General features: G+C 40.1%; 1 protein-coding gene across 4 annotated transcripts in view; it reads right to left on the reverse strand.

Moving 5' to 3' along the window:
* The window catches only part of PDE5A (phosphodiesterase 5A), a 149,768-nt gene extending 134,203 nt beyond the window's left edge, over nucleotides 1-15,565 (reverse strand). The window contains exon 1 of one of the 4 annotated variants that reach the window (XM_032333296.1): nucleotides 15,041-15,565. In XM_032333296.1, the coding sequence (XP_032189187.1) occupies nucleotides 15,041-15,162 (122 nt within the window). In that variant the 5' untranslated portion in view covers nucleotides 15,163-15,565. Of the gene's footprint in view, nucleotides 1-7,100; nucleotides 7,106-13,567; nucleotides 13,673-14,456; nucleotides 14,538-15,040 lie in introns of those variants that run through there. The other 3 variants (XM_032333298.1, XM_032333297.1, XM_032333299.1) reach the window with 3 other exon arrangements.
* Between the last annotated feature and the right edge of the window lie 1,041 nt (nucleotides 15,566-16,606).

The raw sequence follows: 16,606 nt of genomic DNA on the forward strand, positions 1-16,606 counted from the left end.
ACAAGGCATAGAGAGAATAAGATCACTTAAAATAACACATTCTCTAACTTAATTTTTTGCACTCAGATCATAAAAAGATGGCACATTAAGCCATTGAGGTAAAAAATGTCTCAAAGGACTCGGAAAATAAAGATTAAGGATTGTGTCCTGAAAAAAATCCCAGGTCTGTTTCTCTAAAATCAGGTCGTGTTTTATAAATCTAAAACAATGCACTGAAAAAAAAAATGTATAATGAATGTGTTCAAGAGAACGGTGATTCTTAAGATTGCTAGATTCAGCAAAGAAAAATACAGAACACCCAGTTAAAACTGAATTTCAGATAAACAATGAATAATTTTTAGTCTAAGTGGTATCTGAAATTCAAATTTAACTGGGTATCCTATATTTCCTCTGACCACACCACTCATTCTATATTCCTTTCCGCAACTGAAATTGTTGGCAGATAGACAACAAAGGAAAGGTAGGTTCTATACAGCATACTAATGAGCTCCAGGCTATCAAAGCACTAACACTAATTTTACCATCAAAAGAGCGCAAAGGACTACCACACTGTGATCCTATGTATAATAACTGAACCTTTGGAAAGCTTATAGATTAATGATTTGTGGTATAAAATTTCTCTTTAAGCTCTTTCATTTTACTCTCAAAACCACACCATGTATTTAATAGAAAAAATTATAATTGACTCATAAATGAGAGGCTGACTAATTGCTAAAAATCCTTGGGATTACAAAGCATCAAGGGGATAAGTTTTTGGGAATCCTAAATTCTAATCTAATCTAAGGATTTCCTACAAATGAATTATATGGCCAGAAGCAAACAATTTTCCTCCTCTGAGTTTCAACTTCATCTTCTATAAAAACAGGGAAAATACCACCTCTACTGACATCTTGATGAAGTGTAAGGTGCTGTCTTCAACAGGTATAAAATCAAGAATACCAAACAGGCCATCAGAAGCTATAAGACTACACAGAAGTGAGCCGGAATCATTTACAACTTTCTCTGGATTTCCAGTCTTTCAGTTGTAAACAAGGGCAGCTGTATTAACAGGCCATGAAGACACCCCCCACCCCCCAACAAAGGCTTCCTTTCTCAACAGGCCAGTGGGTGATCATTAGGTCAGTCAACTCAGTAACTCCCCCCCCTCCACTTCCTCTTTTTTAAATGGGAGAAGGACCTCCTTACTCCTTCACTCACCCTGCAGGACTGATACAGGAATCAAATTAGAAAACACTTATAAAAGTATTTCAAAATCTCCTCCATATATTTAAGATTTTGCTATTTCCTGTACCCTAAGCGCTCATTCCAATGGAGATGCAAGATGGTAGGAAGTGGTGCCTGTTCCTTTCTTCATAAAGTTCTAAGAATCAGAGAAACAACGAGGGGAAAAAAGGTGCTCCTGGTGTACAAACCCAGAAGCGGAGTGGGCTAACAGGTCTGGAAACAGGCTGGCTACGGGCAACCTGATGACTCAAAGCCCTTGGCCAAAGCAGATACTACAGAATGGCATTCTTAATAGAATCCCACGAAGTTCTCCCTCTTCCAAAAAAATAAGAGTCCTATCATAACTCTATACAAGTTGCAGCCTAACTATCAGAGCAAAAAGAAGGAAAGAGACACAGTTCTGCAAGTTATTCTGACCCAATGTACAAGCACTTAGGGGTTCTGCTTTCGTGGATAAGCATGTGCTTGCTAACTGCTGGCAGCAATTAAAAGCAGGGCGGCCCTCTTTAAGTCTTTCAGTTGATTTCACTTTACAAGGCTGTTAAGGAAAGCTAACAGGCCCTAGACACTTGAAATAAAGCCCCGGTCAAGGGAAATGCTGTGAAAATCGGTGCCAAAAATTTACATTCAGTGACAAGATCCTGATGTTTAACATCCCGTCCAAATCATTCCTTCTCTCCATTCCAAATTCCACTCACTTATATCCTTCCTTATTTTATGATACAAAGAATTTCTTACCTCATAAATGAGAGATACTCATTTTAAATGACTAACTTAAATTTCGTTTTGTGTGTGTTTGTTTTTAACTTTTACAGCATGTCTTAAAATAAGTAGAAAAACCCTGGAGGTTAGCAAAATCAATGTTGGGAGTTATTCCTCTCGGGTAACACAATGTGAGTATCATCTGTGGTTTCAAACTTGTATACACCTTAGATGTTGCTCAGGCACAATGGGACCCTTTCCCACACGGAGCAAGTAAAGAGCCTAAAATATTGATACTAATTCGATGACAGGAAATAAAGCTAAACGGCAGTTATCAAAAACTTGCCATGACTTGTCACAAATGTGACCTGAATTTTACATTTCAAATCCTTTTAAATATTAGTAAGTTCAATCAGAAGTTTATTTTCTTAATATTCTACTTTAGGGAAGACTCTTGCAGTCCAAACTGCTCATGCAATGGCAATTTGAGTGTCATGAAGAGTAATGTTTAACACATTTTGATTTCACTGAGGTTCTTTATTAACACTACCAGCACTGCACCCTTTAAAATGGTGTTACAAAGTAGGTGGAGCGCCCTACAAAACCAAATGAGTTCATGCACTCAAAAGGCCAGGAAGCCGGGTTCTAGCAGCTGCTGCAGGAAAAGGCTGAGCTGGATATTTCTAGTTAGACATTTTGAATCTTTAGTAATACACAGAGGGATGACCAAGTTCGTTCATTTGTGAATGATAAAAAAGATTAAAAAAAAAACCTCGGGATAGTGGGAAAGCTTAGAAGGTGGATTGTCATTTTTTACAGTGGTTATAACAGAGTTTATTTCCTCAAAATTATAAATGTGGCAGAACCTTGTGTGCTTATATTTTTCTAAGTTGATGAAAAGTGTATCATTCTTAAAATGGTAACATCAACTAACTTAATGATTTAATTTAATGGTTCAAACCTAGCCTACCTTTTTTATGGATATTAAAATAGACTTAAGTTTGTTTATTGAGTACACTTCATCTTCTTTCTAAAAATATTACAAGTTGATTAGTAATCCTCACTGAAAATATGAAAGGTAACTGTAAGGCACATACACTGTTAACAATCAAAACTCTTCCTCCTTTTCCAATTTCTCATTTTTACCCAAGATTATTAAAAACCTATCACAGGAAAGAAAACTACAATTTATAGTTTGTGTTCTAGAAATTTTCCACTAATCTAGACATGTAACAGCTTCCTCAAAATGTCTTCTATCTAAAAATATGAAATAGGAAATGCACAACTTACTGACAGGACAGAGGGATATAAACTCTTGCATAGTATTTCAAATATGATTGGCAAAGGACACACACACACACACACACGCACGCACATAGGTGTCTGAGTCCATAAGGACTCTATGCAGCAATAACTTAACTTTCTACCAACGTTGAAGTGCTTACTCATCTTACAAAATGAATCTTAAAAAAGACAGAAATGCCTTAAAATATGTATTTAATATTCCAGATGTCCTAAAAGGGGAAAATGATTAAAATACTTTGCCTAGGTTTTATATAACATTTCTCGGCATCTGGAAAACTGAGGAAGAAAGAAGAAAAATTTACAAAGCAAAGTAAAATTGTGATATAAACACCATAACTCTCCTAAGTTAAAAACACAATTAAATGAAACCTAATTGTAGAGCAGTAAGTTCAATGTGTTTGGTATTTTTGCCTAAAATAATGTATCTAAGGATAAAAATTCTTTGAAAATATACTGTACTTAGGGTATTTGTGTTCTAATACTAAAAATATAATTGTGATGGCCTAGTACCTAAATATTCAGCCATTCTATTTTAAAATGTCATTTGAGAGTTCCCACTTTTTATACTCTAAAATTATATATGGAAACTAAACCCACTTGGGCAAAGTCTCCAGGCACATTATTTAGTAATGCGCATGCACATTAAATGGCCCTAGGAGAAACCTGAACCTTTTCCTGCGTTAGAATCCACATGACATTAAATCTATGAGACTTTGCTTTGCTTCCCTTACCGCTGACACTAAACTCCAGTAGAGCCTAATGGGTAAGCACCCTATGTGGGACAGACTTGGGCTTCAACCCCAGAGCTGCTTCTTTCTAACAGTAAAACCTTAGGTACATTATTAACTCTTTCCATAAAGGAATGAAGATAATGACAAACCTTCCTCGGGTTCTTAAGAAAACTAAAGTAGGGGTGTCTCGTTGGCTCAGTCAGTCAAGCAGCTGACTCTTGATTTCTGCTCAGGTCATGATCTCAGGGATCCATTGAGCCCTGTGTTGGGCTCCATGCTCAGCCAGGAATCTGTTAGAGGATTCTCTTTCTCCCTCTGCCCTTCCCCTGGTTCACATATGCACACACACATACACACTCTCTCTCTCTCTCTAATAAATCTTTGTAAAAAAATTAAAGGAAATAATGCATATAAAGTGATAGCACAGAGTCTGGGACACACAAACTCTATGTCTAATACAATATTTAATATATGATAGTTATTATTTTTAAGTTAATCAAATATTATTAAATGGAGTATCTTCAAAACCAATCTTTTGTAAAAATAAAAATAATTTATTCAGTGGCCTTGTACAGAATAACTAGATGTTAGCCACTGCTTCTTAAGCTCCTAGTTTGGAAACACTAATGTCTCTACAGAAACACATACGAAAAACATAGTTGGTTTAATGATAGTATTTTTTCAAATTAGAACTGAAAAAACATTAAGACTCCCTAGACTAATAACTACACTTACATATGACAATTTTCTGAATAATATATAAAAATGAAGAGCTGAACATTTTATTTTATTTTTTATAATTTTTAAAATTTTTTAATAAACACATAATGTATTATTAGCCCCAGGGGTACAGGTCTGTGAATCAAGAGCTGAACATTTAGCTCAGAAAAATAAATGCAAGAACATAACTTGTTTTTCCATTATCACTTAAAAATTAATTTTTTGCAAAAATAAATTAGAGATTTAAAGATGATTTTTTCAAAATACCGAAGATAAAATAAGACTGACAACAAATGTGAGAAAATATATACCTAACTACCTGTAATGAAAACCACAGCAATATTTCATAATAACCATAATTCTAAACTAGAGAATGGTTTTAATACTAGACAAAATAATACTTTAACACTCTGCTACAGATTTGGGGACTGAAGTTGGTCTGTTTTAGTTCCTATCCTAAGGGGCTCATGAGGAATTTCTCTAACTAGACTGAAACCTACGCTTCATGGAAGGCTATGCAGCAAGTCCTTGAGCAGCAACATTTGGGGAGATTTGCAGGGTGTCTCAGATAAAACAGTAAAAAGTTGCAGGCCCTGAGTAATGTACAAAACACAATATATCCCCATGTTTTTAAGTTTACTGTTAAAACATCATCCTTTTTTCTTTCTTGCCAATGCTTTTTTTCTTCAGTTGTGTGAATTAATCACTTCAAAACCAGGATTAGGAAAAGTGTACTAATTTCTTGTCTAGAAAGGGATGGTTAAAAACTCATATGGAAATCTGCCAAAATTATCTATAGGAAAAGCACAATAATTGCTTTTATAGTTTCAGTTATACTGCTTGCATAATTTGACCTGGATCCACTACTCATATTTGGAAAGCAGTTAGTTAAAGAAGAAAACTACTTAATCTGAGAATCTGATAATCTGTTCTTGTGAGAATCAAGAATGCTCAGAGAGGGGGTGCCCCAAGTGGTTCAGTCAAACAGCTGCCTTTGGCTGAGGCTGAGGTCAAGATCCTAGGGTTCTGGGATCAACCCAGTGTTGGGCTCCCTGCTCAGTGGGGAGTCAGCTTCTCTTTCTCTCTCTCTCTCTGCAGCTCCCCCTGCTTCTGTGCTCTCTCTCTCACTCTCTCAAATTACATTAAAAAAAAAAAAAAGAAGGAAAGAGAATTTTAAACTCACTAATGAATTTCTCTGCCTTGATTCCTACCCTCTCCCACTTGAAAGCTCAGGGTTATTGATTTGGGCCAAATTGGGCTGTGGACAACACAGGGAGGTCTGGACTCTCATTCAAATTCCCTTTCCCGCACCTCACACAATCCATAAATGGTTCTATTCAAATCATTAATTAATTTTCACGTAAAAAATAAGGTCTCTTAGAATCTATGAAATCACTATTCATTGGTTCTAATTCCCACTTACCAGAATAAAAGAATGACTATTAAAATATATGATTATATTCAAAGTGCTAATGATTCTCAAGATAAAACAGTAAACTACTGAAATTCACTCTAAAAAAGAGAAAGAAATATGCATTATCTCCTTTAAATTTCTTAAGAAGCCTATGAAATAAATGCTACTTACATTTTACAAAGAAGGCAGACAAAGCACCTAAGGTCATACTTTTTTAAAGAGATAGTTCTACAGTTGAAGCTAAGATTTTTCCCACCTAGGGCCCTTACCCACCATCTACCACCAGTAGAAATCAAAATTAAAAACAGTTCAGAACAATATTAAACAGTTCAAAATACTATGTTTTTAGTATTAGAACACAAGCAATATGTATGTAGTAATATGCCCTTGGAGGCACTTGCAAATGTGGAGCATAATGATGGGGGTGCTCTGGCGTTTAATGTCTGGGCCACAGAGATGTTAAACATCCTGCAGTGCGTCTAACAGCCTCTCACAACAACATAAAAAGGTCACCACTGAATGCTAATAGCATCCCCGCAACTTTTCTTTTTGGGGGGCAGGGGAGGGGCAGAAGGAGAGAGAGAGAGAGGGAATCTTTTTTTTTATTTTTAAAGATTTTATTTTTTTATTTGACAGACAGAGATCACAAGTGGGCAGAGAAACAGGCAGAGACAGCGAGGAAGCAGGCTCCCTGCTGAGCAGAGAGCCTGATGCGGGGCTCGATCCTAGGACTCCAGGATCATGACCTGAGCCTAAGGCAGAGGCTTTAACCCAATGAGCCACCCAGGTGCCCGACAGAGAGAATCCTAAGCAGGCTCCACACCCAGGATCAAGCCAGATGCAGGGCTCAATCTCACAACCCTGAGATCCCAAACTGAGTCAAAATCAAGAGCTAGACACTTAACTAACTTGGTCACTCTGGCACCCCCAATAACATCCCTTTTGAAGAGCACTGGCTTAGATGAAAAAAAGATGACTATACTATAATAGGCTATTAAATGAACCTGGGAAGATTTGGAGCACGTCCAAGTGATACCCTTGAATAATCTCTACGCTGAGCTTATAGCGATTACTTCGCCTGGATCTGTCATGGAAAGGAAGTGAATGCTCTGCCTGAAGTTATTCAGTACTTCCAAGTTCACTTTAGTTATGAAAACATCTGAGAAATTAACTGGGACCAAATATAAATAAAATACAGAATCGCATCTTATGGTTTTACATTCAAATTTGACCAAGAGTTGAACGAAACATGTTCTGTAATTTTCCGTGCATTCACAGTCACATGTGTGAAAAATATTCCTTAAAGGAAAACCTACTTATAGCTGAAAGGAAGCATAATAACTAACAAACACCGATGCTGTAAATACATAATCCAATTCGTTTTGTAGCTGAGATAAGAGAAGATTGCACTGGATTGGCATTTTTCAATCTAGGTATGTGAAGGCCTGAGAGTCCCAAACAAGTATGTCTTGAATATCTGTAATTTTTCTATGAAAAGGTCTTAATTTTGCATTTTCACACTGATGATAATTAAAACAAAACAAAACAAAAAGGTGAAAGACGTATACTTTAAAAGACTGGGATGACCACCTTAAAATCAAGCACTGTCCTGCAATTCTACCAGGTTTATACTTGTGTTTACAATCACACTACAGCTCCGTGGTTCTAGCATAAAAGAGAAAATAAAAAAGAGACAAATTTAATATATGCAAATATGCTTTCAAATCAAGTACAAACCATAAGCTGGTATGCTGTCCTATGGGAATAAAAGCTTGGTGACTGAGCAGACCCAGTAGGAGAAGTGAATCATCAGGGCAACTGTAGCAAAGGTGAGCTGACCTCACCAGACCCTTTACTGGGCAGTCAGGGCCATCTTCACTCTGCAATGTTGATTTAATAAATGCTGTCAATTAGCATCTGGCTGGAGATGTACCACTTTTATTCACAGTTCACTTATAAATTTATTTTGGTGTTATAATTGGGAAAATGCTGTAATTATGATTAAACTATACCTACTCTTAAGAGTTCCACATTTAACTAACATTAAATGAAAGGAAGTCCAACACTAGGTGTGGTGGATATCTGGAACTTCTGGGTGTGTCTGTATCACTTTCTTTTGGGAATTCCCTGTCCCCTAAAGGTATTTCATCTTACAGGTTACCTGCCACATCAAAGTACTTGGATAACCCTATTCTTCTGAACACAGTGATTGGTCCAGAGCAGGCACATGACCCAAGCAAGGCCAATGTAATTTTGAAAGGACTGACATAAATAACAAGGTATTTATCTAACATCAGAATTTTAAGACCCACAGAAAGTTGCCCTGAAAATAGCTTCCAGCATATAATGAACGCATACAGAATAAAGCCAACACAACATAGGGCCCAAAAATGGATGGATGTGTGAATGGATGGATGGATGGATGGAAAGAAGAAAGAATGGACGGGTGGATGGACTGACGGAAGGCCAGATAAAAAGATATAAAGACAAGCAGAATCTTGACAATATTTGATCAGCTGAATTTCACAATCAAACAATCTCCAGGTACTTACTTATATAAGTCAATTTTGTATGAATTGAAGTAGTTACGACCAAACACTTTCTAACTAATATATTAGAGATGAATAAGAATGTCTTTTTTTTAACAAAGGAACATTATTTAAGTGTAAGAAACACTGGATTACATGATCCCTCTAATTCAAAAACCCTCTGTGTGTGTGTGTGTGTGTGTGCTTTAATTATTTCATCAGCTTAAAAGATTAGGATCTTTTCTTACAACTTTGGCATATGTATTCAACAAAGAGTAGAAATAATGATTGCTATTTTTTGTAGTTATCACTAGGGATATGATACTAGAGGGGGGATCTTTCTTCTCCCAAGTTTAGATTTAATAAAATTATTCAGAGAAGATAATTTGCAAAAGGTTGATTTTAAAATTGACAATCAAGGGAAAAGTCTTGAAGAATACAGAAGCTAAAGCAATGGCAGAAAACACTTGAAAAAGCATGTTGAGTACAAATTACAAACCAGAGAAATAATAAATAGATATCCTTAAGAGCTTTTTAGAAGTTTTTTAGAATACTTATCAAAATTAAAGATTTTACTTATCTGAGAGAAAGAGAGCATGCCCGTGTGGTCCTGCACAAGCAGGGGAAGGGGCAGAGGGAGAAGCAGACTCCCCACAGAGCAAGAAGGCAGAGACAGGGCTCAAAACCAGGACCTGGAGATCATGTTCTGAGCCAAAGGCAGACGCTTAACTGACTGAGCCACCCAGGTATCCCTAGCAAAATGATTCTTTTTTTTTTTTTTTTTTTTTTTTTTAAGATTTTATTTATTTGACAGAGAGAGATCACAAGTAGGCAGAGAGGCAGGCAGAGAGAGTGAGAGGGAAGCAGGGTCCCTGCTGAGCAGAGAGCCTGATGCAGGACTGGATCCCAGGACCCTGAGATCATGACCTGAGCCAAAGGCAGCGGCTTAACCCACTGAGCCACCCAGGCACCCCGCTAGCAAAATGATTCTTAAGAACTTAAGACTCAGTTTGCTTTACCTGCCTTAAACATTTGCTTAGCAATAAGTATAAATTCCTACCAGTTAAAGAAAATGAATAAAGCATTTATATCACACACACACACAAATATATATATATATATATATATATATATATATATATATATAAAATTTAAATTAAATGGGAATACCAAGTCAATAAATAAGATTACAGGGCTAAATATCAAATGAATGACTCATGTTGGAAATACTTTCTTCAATTTTTATTCCTAGGTATGTAGTTCACAGGGACTTTTTACTGAACACCTGATTCAACAGATATCTCCAAGACCACATCAATCAGCTGTAAACACTGGTCAAACTGAATCTACATCTGTCCAGCTAAACTAATTTCACAGGAAGTCCTGCAAAGTCAGTAGCTAGCCTGCATCCTAAATTCAGAAATTCAAGAAATTATCCTAAATTCATTTTTCAACCCTCCACGATCAATCAATTCAGTGATTTATTCAATTGCCCTGCAGTCCTTACCAAAGGCTTTCATCATAGAAAGGGCCTATGATGCTACAACCAGCTCAGAGAACAAAAAACAAATATAACTCAACATAACAGTTACAGATTTAATAAATTATTAGGTTGAAAAATGTTTGGGGGATAAACTAATAAACACCAAACAGTTCTGTGTAGCCTTTTCAATTACAGAAGAAATCTTTCCTGAGCATTATTAAAATGCATTAGGAAGTTCACCTAAAAGCCAATTTCAGATATTTTAAATATCTAAATATTTAGGTGGAATTACTTTAAAAGAAAATTTTTTTGCACAACATATTCAAAATGCTAAAAACTGTACACCTTGAGATGTTGGAAACATGATCTTATGAAAATATTGGTGATTTCTACAGATCTGAAAAAAAGTTACTGAATTGTACTGTATGCCTACTTAAGTTTTTGTTAGCTAAGCAAATAGATTTATTTGGAGATATCCATCTATGACTAATTGTCATTGCATTAATTCTACCACATTGTTAGGACTCATGACCTTGCACTGCAGACTTTAAAGTGGATCTGATTTTGAAACCTTGAGAACACTATCGATAGAAGTGCAATGAAAAATATCATTTTAGGGGTTCCTATAACTTCTTCTAGGAGGAAAGAATTTGATACACATGAGTACTTTCAGGGCACTAAAAAACAGCTTAAAGTTGGCCAAATGAACCCTGCTTATAAACCATACGAAAAGAAAGGGTCATTACTGCATCAGAATTACCATCATAAAAATATTATAAATAATATTAAAGTCAGACTGAATCAATAACCACAGGGTTTTATAATCTTCGACACTAGTGACAGCTTAATAAAATATGCTTAGCAAATCATTTGTCTGAAAATTAAAAATTATATTCCTATACAATTACAGAAACAGTATTTCTAAAAAGTGGATGGCAATATTTATTGTATATCCATCATCTGATTAGTATAAATATCTTGCAAATAAAAATGTTACAGTTTTTAGAGATAAGAAAAAATGATGAAAAAAAAAAGAAAGAAAAAAGAAAGTAAGAAAGAGAAGAGAAAAGAAAAAAAAATCCCAAGTACAGGACCCAGAATGTCAACTAATTCAGCACAGTTCTGCAGTGTCAAATAAAAAGTCTATCATAGAAAGCTACATGGAAGTGTAAAACTTCTGTTTCTGGACTTTGATCCAAGTGGTCATAAAAACTTGTGCTCACTTAGTAACTCCTATTTCCATTATATGCCAAATATTCTCAAGCTCTTGCCTAGTACAAAACAAAGCAATAAAAAGTCAATCACGTTACCCCTACTATACTAAATGATCTAAAACATGCACAATGGCAGAAATGATTAGTTAACTAATGAAAGGTAACATTATTTTAATATGCTGTCAAAAACAACGACAGCTGTTAAAGTGGCATTAGCACCAAGAAGCCTTCATTTGCAAATGCATGAAGATTAGAGCCCTTAATTAACTAAGAATCTCAGGGGGGTAGAACTGCAAAGTTGTCTAGAATTGAGGGTGGGAGTTTCCATATGTTGTAGTTTACTAGTCTCAAATGAATTTTTATGCCAATAGATTGTTATGAATTGTTCGAGTGACACTCAAATTCACATAAACAGGCTATGATTACTAAAAAGCATCTATGCCCCAAGCTTGCAGCTTTTAACTAGGTGCTTAACTCTATTTGAAGACAGTTATAGGAAACAACGTAATACAGCAGCAGAACTTCTTTCAAGGTCAATGAAAATTCACAGGTATTTAAATGAGAATTAGGAATGCCAGAAACCTTCATTCTGTTCGAAGACAACTACTGAGCACAGATCATTCAGTCCAGGGATAGGATAAAAAAGCATGCATGAATGTCCAAAGACAACAATTAAATCGAATAAAGTAGGAATAGTTCCATTAACATACCTGTTTACAAGCACAGATGGCCAATCTAAGTGACTCCAAATTTATTTAAAACTTTAAAACATGTTAACTGTTTCTACAGAACTGTCTTGTTTCATGGGGTCCTGGATCACATACAGTACTCATTTTACACTTACAAAGTATAACAAAGGGAAAAAGGCAAAGTAACAGCTTCCAGTTTAAAAAAAAAAAAAAAAAAAAGGACCCTAGCTGTAGAGTTAGAATGTCTGCAATAAGTTTTTACCACAACCATATGAATCACACTGGGTTTAGAAGTTTGGAATTTTTATAACCAACTACTGTCTAATCTCTCAAACTTAAATCTCCAGTTAATGCCACCAAATATAAGGCCAAACAGGAACCTCTGACTATATTGGTTATATTCTTTAAACTGACAACTTTCAGCACTTTATATCTCCTAATGAGGGCCTGTACTACTCTTAAATATTTTACACTTTCGTTTTCAACTTACACTCAACATAAACTCTTACAAATATATAAAAATGTACATGTACACCCATACATTTCATATTATCAACATCAACTATAATATAAAAACCATAGCCAAAAAAAGTCTTTATATAGAGTTTCAGATGATCTAAATTTTACAGTGAACAGTGTAACTTTGAAAAATGAGGATTTTAATCGAATGCTACTTGGCAGAAAAAGGAAGGTGAAAAGAAAATTAAATTTAACCCTTTCCATTTAACTTCCAGTAAAATGTTACTTTCAAAGTACCAGCAGGCTTTGAGTGAAGTGTTCTTATTATGTATGACTACTTAAAAACGATCACCAAACTATCCCAAGTTTCCATCTCTAAAGGGAGAGGGGAAAAAAGAAGAGGACATTGATGCTGATTTAAAGACAAATCACTTTTTTCTTTCAACTACTAATAATCTGCCTACAGAACACCTCCAAAGAACACCCTGACACACTGAAAAATATCAGCCCGGCTCTCCTGCCCCCTCCCCATTCAGTAAGGACAGAAAAGTGGAAGTGGGCAAGGGCGAAAGGAAACTAGGGACAGATGGCCTCGGGTAGCAGGTGACCTTTGAAAACTGGGGGCCCATAACAATCAATATTTCCAGATCTAGATGGCCTTAGTGCCTCACCCCAAACTCGCAGGAAAGTGTCCTTTGAAAAGAAATCATTTTCTTTTCAGGATTTATCCTCTGGTTGCTCCAGATTTGGGATTTTGAAGGAGGACTACCAAAGCGGGGTTAGAGGACTTTGAAAGGAGGGAGGAGTAATTAAACGGAAGAGATAAGACTTGCCCTAAGCTGTCGTCTCAGTCCAAAACCCCCAAAAGTGATGAAATCGACACAAACTCGTTATGAGAAACAGCCTTAAAAAGAGCCCCTTCAGAGATCCCCAAGTAATTCACCGTAAAAGAATAAAGGAAGACAAAAATATCAGACAGTCCATTCTCAGTGAAGCATCCCCCCGCTGCTGTGCCCCGGGCGCCACCACCCAGCACCCAGCTCCGCGCCCCCAAGGGAAAGTGGGAAGTGGGGGTGGGGGCGATGCTGAAGGGACTACCTTGTTTTGTCTCCAAAGGGCAACATAGCAAACATGGGAAGTTCGAAGTGCAGACCATGCGGCCTCCGCAGACTCTGGACTCCAGGAGGCGTCGGGGGGCGACGACGTGCCCAGGTGAGGTGCTGACTCGAAGCCTGCTCCCTTACCGACCCCGCCACCGCGCCGCCGCCGGCTGCCGCCCGCTCTCCCCGCGCTGCGCCGCCCCCTGGCGGGGAGCGCCCGGCACAGCGGAGACCGAGCGCCGGCGGGTGGGAGCCCAGCGCCCTGCCCTGGCCGGCCGCTCCACCATCACCGCCTTGAGTGCGCTTTCCCGACGGCCAAGGCAGCCAGCGTCAGCTGCCCGACGGCCCTTGCCTGGACAAGGCGGCAGCGGCGGCGGGTTCGGGACCGTTCCCCAAAGAGGCACTTCCAGGAGTCGGGCTGAGTCCGCGAGAAGAATCTTGCCCGGGCCAGCGGCTTCTCTCCAACTCCGCAGGCTTCGGGGGATCCGCCCGCCACGCACTCTCTGCTCCAGCTCCTCCTTCCTCGACTTCAGCCTCAATTCCTCCCCAACTCCACAGCGAGCGTTTCTCACGCGCGCCCCAACTGCCCCCCGGGCAGCCACTTCCCAAAGGACAGGCGCCCTCCTCCCCGCCGTCCGCAGCGGCCGCCCCGGCGCTTGGCTCCCGACCAGGAAGAGCCGGCCTCTGGGGTCGGCTGGGACCGCGCGGGACCCGTCCGTCCCCTGCTGTCCGCTCCAGCCGCGCCTCCCCAGCGACCTTTGTGTGCGCGCGGCGAACCCCTCCGCGGAGCCCTTTCAGCGGCGCCGCCTTGGGAGCAAGAAAAGAGTGAAAGGAAGGGCCCGGGCCAAGCAAGGGACTGGAGGGGGGCAAAAGGCGACAGCACTTACTCTGGGAAGATTCCGGCATGTTGCTGCCTTTGGGCTCCTCGTGGTCTCGCCCCTACCCCGGCTTCCCCGCCCCGCCAAGGGCCGGAGCGAGGGGGGACAGGGGAGGAGCGGATCCGCTAGGACCGAGCTGGAAATGGTGCTTCCGGAGCTGCAGGGAAGGGGCTCAAAAACTGTTTTGGTTTGGCTAAGGATATTTAGGGGGACCAGGAGGCTAGAGAAGGGCTGCGGGAAGGCCCGTGAGCGCGGACGTATGTAAATAACCATGCTCCCAGGGAATAACAGGGCAGCCGGGCTATGTGTATGGGGCGGGGGCGGGGGCGGGGGGGCGTCCGCATGTACATTTCTGTATTTGAACTTTGTGAGCAAGTTAGATCGAATCCCACACTTGGGCTTTTCGACTGTACTGGCCATGAAGTCGAGGTCTTTACACCCTAACAGCACCAAAGACCTACTTAAAAAGCAAAGGGCCTGGGAACAGAGGTTGTTTAATGGTAAAGGAAGAGGAATATTCAGTAAGGGAGAGAGATGCGCCCCCAGGTCACTCTCAGCGCCCCGGGTGGGTCTTCCAGGGGTCCTCTTCTTACCTGGTGGCTTTCCTAACAAAGTAAGAGAAGGTAAAGTCCCAGTGATCATCCAGCCACGCTTCCACGCAATCCTGGTCCCGCTGCAGCTGCGACCCCCCGGAGCCGGGGCTGGCCCGCTCCATGATCCGCGCCCAGCGTCTCTGCAGCTGGTTTGTGCTGTTTTCCACCCCAGCTGGGGTCCCTCCCTCGGAGTAGCAGGACTCTGCCCCGAGACCCTCCCCCTCCTCCTTGCTCCAGTCCGGCTGGCTTTCAGCGAAGCCGCTCCCGCACTTCGCCTGCCTCTCGCCGCGCCCCGCCTCTCCTGGTCCTCACCGCTCCCAGGTGTGGCGGGTGGGGCAGGCGCAGCAGCCGCGCGTCCTCCCTGGGGTCCAACGGAGACTGGTCTTGCAGTCTGTCGGGTCCCCAGATTCTCAGGCGGCGGCGGAGGCAACTGGCTAGCTCTCCGGAAGCTAAGTGGCCACGGCTGGAAGGAGGCCACGCCGCCGCTGGGGTGCGCTGTGTGCTGAGCGGGTTCCCGGGGAGCGCGCAGAGGTGACTGTGGGTGTGTTCGCAGAGTGCCCCACAGTAAGAAAGGGAGAGTCGCGATGTGCGCGCCCGTCCCAAGTGCTGAAAGCTGGAGTCAGGGGAACTTTTCACCAAAAGTAAGATGTGCTGGTATTCTGGCAACTTTCCCTCAGGCCTGAGTGAACAATGACCATCGCGCCTCGCTTTCCTCCAAGCCAGGGCTTGGGTCTGGAAGGTGCAGGGATAGACCTTCTCTGAGCCTAGCCAGCGCGGGGCACGGTGCGGGGAGAGTGTGTGCCTCAGATTTGCAGGCCCTGGTGGGTAACTTCCAACAAAGACATTCCCGTACTTAATATGTTAGTAATAACGACAGTAATAATTATAAACTACGTGTCTTTACATCAAACATACCCTTTTCATGACTGGAACAAGTCTTTCCGGGAAAAGAAAATGGAAAACTCAAATAATCGTGATGGCTTGTGTATGAAGTCAGAAAACGGGCACCTCTGTACAATTAGGTTAACTTGAGAGCACAGGTGCTACCCGGGTACAGTGCGGAGCGGGCTGGTTAGCCCAAGTTTAATTATACTTATAATTAAATGGAATTAATACACACACCCCACAAAAAAACTATCCTTTTCAAAGGGCTCAGCCTTTCTACTCTGTTTTGTCCTATCCCAATGTTTTACAAAAAGGAATTGGTGTCTTCCTTTTGCTTTGTTCTCATCTCCATCTCCTTGTCCCTCAATTTGCAGTTTTAATATGATAATTTGCAATGACCTAATTTGGGGACAAAATTAGATCTAGAGTTGTATGTTTCACAACGTGTGAATGACACCATTAGCGGTGATATACCCATAGTGATTTAGCTGACATACTTTTAACAAAGTCCTTTCAAAATATTCTTGGCAAGAATGTAAGACATTACTCATAGAATGAGTATTACTACACAGAAATACATAATTAAATTGATAGTATAAGAACTTTAAAAAATGTCTTCCAATCTCCCAACGCAATTGTTTATCCTTCCTGCATTAAATAACTGTCCTTCTATAATTGAAG

This window comes from Mustela erminea, chromosome 2 (genome assembly GCF_009829155.1).
Source record: "Mustela erminea isolate mMusErm1 chromosome 2, mMusErm1.Pri, whole genome shotgun sequence".
Classification (NCBI taxonomy): domain Eukaryota; kingdom Metazoa; phylum Chordata; class Mammalia; order Carnivora; family Mustelidae; genus Mustela; species Mustela erminea.